Here is a 6,170-nt window from a genome sequence, read left to right on the forward strand (position 1 = left end):
TTAGTCAGAATATCAGCAAGTTGCTGACTAGTATCAATGTATTTAAGCTTAATATCACCCTTCTCAGCATGATCCCTCAGAAAATGATGACGGACCTCAATGTGTTTCGTCTTAGAGTGAAGCACAGGATTCTTTGCAACACTTATAGCGCTAGTGCTGTCACACAAGAGAGGAACGTGAGAAAACGACAAACCAAAATCGCGAAGGGTAGCTATCATCCATAAAAGCTGAGAACAACAACTAGCAGCAGCAACATACTCAGCCTCTGTAGTAGATTGAGCAACATTAGATTGTTTTCTAGAGGACCAAGAAACAAGCGAAGAACCCAAAAATTGGCAAGTACCCGATGTAGACTTTCTATCCAAACGACACCCAGCAAAATCAGCATCTGAATAACCACACAAACTGAGAGTTGAAGCAGCAGAGTACCAAAGGCCAAATGCAGGAGTAAATCGAAGATACCTCATTATGCGCTTCACCGCCTGACGGTGAGAAGTCCTGGGGGACGCCTGAAAACGAGCACACATACACACAGCAAAGTGTATATCTGGCCTTGTAGCAGTCAAGTATAGCAGCGACCCAATCATGCTTCGATATTCCTTCTGATCCACGGGCTCTCCGTCCTCATCAGCATCCAAAGCAGCGCTAGTCGGCATGGGCGTAGAAATTGGCTTCGCATCATCCATCGCAAACTTCTTTAGGACATCCTTCGTGTACTTTTCCTGATGCACAAATGTACCTTCCGAAGTTTGTTTTATTTGTAAGCCAAGAAAGAAATTCAGCTCGCCCATCATAGACATCTCAAATTCTTTACTCATCACATCTGCAAACTTTTTCACAAGAGCATGAGAGGAACCACCGAAAATGATATCATCCACATAAATCTGAACTATTAAAGTGTCATTTCCTTGCCTGAGGAGAAAAAGAGTTTTATCAACTGAACCCATTTTGAACCCGTTTTTAAGCAGAAAAGTTTTCAATCTAGCATACCAAGCACGAGGTGCTTGCTTCAAACCATATAAAGCCTTTTGCAACTTAAAAACACGATCAGGAAAATTAGGATGTTCAAAACCAGGCGGTTGTTTAACATAAACTTCTTCTTCTATAAAACCATTCAGAAAAGCACTTTTCACATCCATTTGATAAAGCTTATATCCACGTGAAGCAGCAAATGCAAGCAAAATACGAATGGCTTCTAAACAAGCAACAGGAGCAAAAGTTTTACCATAATCAATACCCTCTTTTTGAGAAAAGCCCTGAGCAACCAGCCTAGCTTTATTTCTAACAACATGACCATCTTCCCCTTGTTTGTTCTTAAAGACCCATTTAGTTCCAATTGGTTTACAAGAAGGAGGAGGATCAACCAAAACCCAAACCTGATTCTGTGCAAAATTTTCTAACTCCTCATGTATGGCATTGACCCAGTTAGAATCAGATAAAGCATGTCCAACATCTCGGGGTTCAAAAGAGGCAACAAAGGCAGTATGCACAAAGACACAATAATTTTTATTTTTCATACCTCTGTTCCTTGTCGTGCGTTCATCCAAATTACCTATTATGTTCTTGGCAGGATGATGATTCTGAATGTGTCGTGGTGCTGTACGTTCTGAAATCGCCTCCCCCTCAACTGCAGCCGGTACATGATCAACAGTCGATGAAGCTGCAGGCTTTGCTGTAGATGTACGTGTCGGCGATGGTCCATCCTCCAAAGTGGTGGAGGGCGCCTGCTCAGGCTGGGCGCCAGGCTCCCCCTGCATCGCAGGCTGGGCATCATCGTCATCGTCGTCGTCACATCCATCTTCCTCTTTCTCATCCTCAAAAATATCCTGCCCGATCTCGTCATCACCTGCACACTCAAAAGCAGAAGAAAAACAAGGCATTGTCTCATCGAAGGTGACCTCACATGTCTCATCGATGCGGTTAGTATCAAGATTAAGCACACGGTACGCTCGCCCTTGCAAGGCATACCCCAAAAATAACCCATCGGAAGAACGCGATTCAAATTTATCCAAATTTCCCTTTTTCAATATAAAACACTTGCAGCCAAAAACTCGAAAGTGGAAAACTTTGGGAGGTCGACCAAATCTCAACTCATAAGATGTTTTTCCTAGAAAAGCTCTCAGAAAAATGCGATTAGCAACATAGCAAGCGGTGTTGATAGCCTCAGCCCAAAAACGTCTAGGAGTTTTATGTTCATCAAGCATTGTCCTAGCCATCTCAACAAGCGTACGATTTTTACGCTCAACAACACCGTTCTGGGGAGGAACGTAAGGTGAGGAAAACTGATGATCTAAACCTTGTTCTGAACAAAAAGCTTTCATGCGAGAATTCTTAAATTCCGTACCGTTGTCACTGCGAATTGCTCTAACGGCATTATTTGACAACTCATTTTTCAGCTTCAGAACAAGATCATGAACATATGAGAAAGCCTCATCCTTAGATTCCAAAAAGAACACCCATGAATATCGAGAAAAATCGTCCACAACGACGAGCACATACCACTTCCCACCAGCAGACCGAACACGGGCTGGACCAACAGTGTCCATATGTAACAGTTCACCCGGTCGTCTCGTCATCACCTAAGTCACAGGTGCATGAGAAGCAGCAACCATTTTTCCATGTTTGCAGGGAGCACAAATCAAATCCTTTTCAAACTTGAGTTTCGGTAAACCATCAATTAAATCCAATGAACTCAAACGACAAAGCAAATCAAAGCTCAAGTGGCCCAACTGACGATGCCACTTCCAAATCAGGGGGGAACCATGAGCAACTAAACAGTGAGTTTCACCAAAAGATTTAGAAAAATCAGCTTTAAAAATCCGTCTAAAAGGAGAAATCTTGCAAACAAGGTTACCAGCAGAATCAAGAACATGCGAATTTCCTTTCTTAAAACGAACCTCAAAATCATCCTCAAGAAGTTGCGAAACAGACAGCAAATTATAATGCAAATTCTTTACCAATGCGACGTCCTTTAACATGTATTTATCTGTTACCTTGATGCAGCCATGCGCCATTACCTTACCTTGACTTTTATCCCCAAAAGTGATGTTTTCCTTTACGCTTGTGGGGGTGAGGCTGGAGAACCATTTATCATCTCCGGTCATGTGGCGCGAACAGCCGGAGTCCATTATCCATATGTCCTCCTCGCCTCCAACCTGCAATCAACAATGAGAGCGAGGGTGAGCTAATGACTCAACACTGGGGTTAGGATAATGTAATGAAAACCAGTGCTGAGCCACTTGCTCAAAAGAAGCGTTAGCAAAATCAAAGTTCTCAAAAAAATGATGAGACCCACGAGGGGGAAAACGTGGTCTGTCATCCCGATGTTGTGCAAGAGCATGAGTACGTGAGCGAAAACCAGAAGAGCGAACAAATGGCTCACGTCTCAAAACAGGACGATCATGAGTACCACGTACAGGGTACTGCTCACATCTAAAAACACGACGATCATGAGTACCACGTGTGGGGTACTGCTCACGTCGTTCAGCACGCATCCTTCGATAACAGAACTCATAAAGATGACCATCATGACTGCAAAAATCACAATGATAAAGCTTACGTGCAGGAGCGAAAGAAGCCTCAGCATTAGAACTAGAAGCAACAAAAACAGGCTTAGCAAAATGATCACAAGAAGAACCATTTGGCTTAGTATTTTGTACACCCTTGAAGTGTTTTGGCTTAGGCACCCAAACCTGCTTTTTAGGAGCAGATCTAGATGTCTCAACCAGCAACCCATCAGAGGTGACACCTGAACCCTTCCTAGGAGGTGGTCCAGTATATTTAGCCAAAGGTGGATTCTTCTCATCAACAGGCGGTCCACTTTTTTCACCAAAAACATGTTTCAAGTCATAACCGGGACCAAAACGCTCACTCCGTTTAATTTGAGCAATAGCCATACCAATTTGAGGCTCACGAATAGAACACCAACCAAGAATAGTTCTCAAATGCTTATTTTCTTCTTCCAAATCAGCAAGTTTGGCCCTTAAATCATTATTTTCAACAACAAAATTAGGACAAGTTAGGCATGAAGGAAGAACCGGACAAGTGTGTTTTCCAACTCAACAATATGTGATTTAGCAACATTTAATTCAGATCGTAAAGTTGGACAAATTAAACAAACCGGCAAATCAGGACAAGTGTGTTCTTCAAAATTTTTTACCCGACATAAAGCATTATCCAAGTCAACTTTCAGAAGCGGGCAAGAAACACAAGTACCAAGCAAATTCGACCGAGAACGAAGTTCATTTAGTTCAGCATAAAGTTTATCTCGATCATCAACAATGGAAGAATACTTGGTTTGCAATTTAGAAAGCGAAATCATATGAATTGAGCATTCTTCACATTCATCAGGTTCAGCAGGATTAGATGCAGCATTTTTGAGAGTAGCTAGTTCAGCACAAGTTTTATCATAATCAGTTTTAAGTTTAGCCAACACTTTATTTTGCTTATGAACAATTTTAGTTAAATTAGCTATTCTTTGTTCTGCAGAAGTATCTACCTCATCATCAGAAGTTTCATCATTGCTGTCGGTTGATGCATCACCCTCCAAGGCCATAGTACATATCCCACCATTGATGCCGGCGTCAGTGATGAAGCAAAGTCCGTCTGTCTTCTTCTTGGGTGTCTCATCCTCGAAATCTGAATCGCTGGAGTCTGACGAGCCACCTAAAACATACTGTCCAAGAGAAGATAACAAAACATTTGCAGCCTTAGCGACTTGCTTGTCAGAGTATTTTTGTCCGCCTTTCTTCCATTGCTTATCCTTCTTCTTCTTCCTCTCCCTGAACTTCTCTTGGCGCCTGGAGGAGTTATTGCCCTGCTCAAAAGATCTCTGCTTGTTTGGGCAATCAGCAGCAAAGTGTCCTCGCTCACCATAGTTAAAGCAGCCATCTGAACGTCTTCTATTACGCCTTTTGTCATACACACGCTTAAACTTGTTGGAGAGCAGTACAAGCTGATCATCATCTAGCACCTCCAACTCCTCATCTGCAACATGACACAAAGAAGACAAAGCAAAACTGGAAACATTTGGATTAGCATTAGTGTTAGTCTTATTTCCAGAAACCAAAGCCATTGGAACGTCAGAAGAAGAAGCAGCTGTGGGATTTTTCAATTTACGCTTAGAAACAATTTCGATCTCTTTTGATTTGAGCTTACTGTAAAGCTCATCAGTGGTGAGAGTCTCATAACCTACAGATTCAACGATCGCCTCAACTTTCATATCCCATTCATCATTAAGTGAATGTAATAATCTGAGAGCCCTAGCATGATCATCATAAGGCATATTGCTATTCATGGCCTTCATCTCATTAACAATCACTTGAAAACGTGCAAACATGTCATCAATAGACTCACTAGGCAATTGGCAAAAAGCATCAAACTCTTTTCGGTGAATCTCAAATTTTCGGTTTTTCACAGTGTTTGAGCCTTCATGATATTTTCTAAGTTTCTCCCAGATCTGATAAGCGAGATCTTCACTAGAAACCCGATCATATTCAGTTTTACAAATAGAAGCCTGTAAAATAGCAACAGCGCGATGATTTGTTTCAAGAAGCCCGATCTCAGCGACGTCAGTCGGTTCCTCAGCTGGAATCACATATGTGGCATTTTGTGTGATTTTCCATAGCTTCAGTGACTTGCCTTTGAGATAGTTGGTCATACGTGCCTTCTAGTAATCATAATCAGTCCCATCAAAAAACGGAGCGCGAACATCAAACTTTTCATTGGTCGCCATAGCTTTCAGCACCGATTAAGGTATAGAAAACCTAAACCGGCTCTGGTACCAATTGAAGGATCGAAACGGGCGACCAGAGGGGGGTGAATGGTCGCGGAAGCCAAAAATAATTTCTAACCCTTCCCCTAAACACAAAACCTAATTAAATCATGTTTTTCAAATCTGGCCAGAACTCTATGTACCTAGTAAACCTGATGTGGACGAAAATCCGTAACCCCGATCGACCTAAAAATTTGTCAGATTAAACTAGATGAAATTACGAAACTAACCCAACTGGAATCACATCAATCGGACTTACGGATCTTGAGATAAAAATAAAACAAGCAGACTATGTCAGATGCTGACGAGAATTGTAAAGAACCAATCGAGATGCACAAGATCAATCATTATAGATGAAAGATTAAATTGAGTAATTGAACTTACAAAAGTGCATCTA

General features: G+C 41.8%; 1 protein-coding gene across 1 annotated transcript; it reads right to left on the reverse strand.

The window, feature by feature from the left end:
- Positions 1 to 381: 381 nt before the first annotated feature.
- Positions 382 to 5,659, reverse strand: LOC136510561 (uncharacterized). Its single transcript, XM_066504970.1, has 7 exons — positions 4,160 to 5,659; positions 3,417 to 3,692; positions 3,018 to 3,155; positions 2,847 to 2,909; positions 2,345 to 2,435; positions 463 to 1,846; positions 382 to 388 (listed from the first exon to the last, which is right to left on the reverse strand). The coding sequence occupies exons 1-7, from the start codon at positions 5,657 to 5,659 to the stop codon at positions 382 to 384; spliced, it is 3,459 nt and encodes a 1,152-aa protein (XP_066361067.1).
- Positions 5,660 to 6,170: the final 511 nt, after the last annotated feature.

The sequence above is a fragment of the Miscanthus floridulus genome, chromosome 16, assembly GCF_019320115.1.
Source record: "Miscanthus floridulus cultivar M001 chromosome 16, ASM1932011v1, whole genome shotgun sequence".
NCBI classification, from domain to species: Eukaryota; Viridiplantae; Streptophyta; class Magnoliopsida; order Poales; family Poaceae; genus Miscanthus; species Miscanthus floridulus.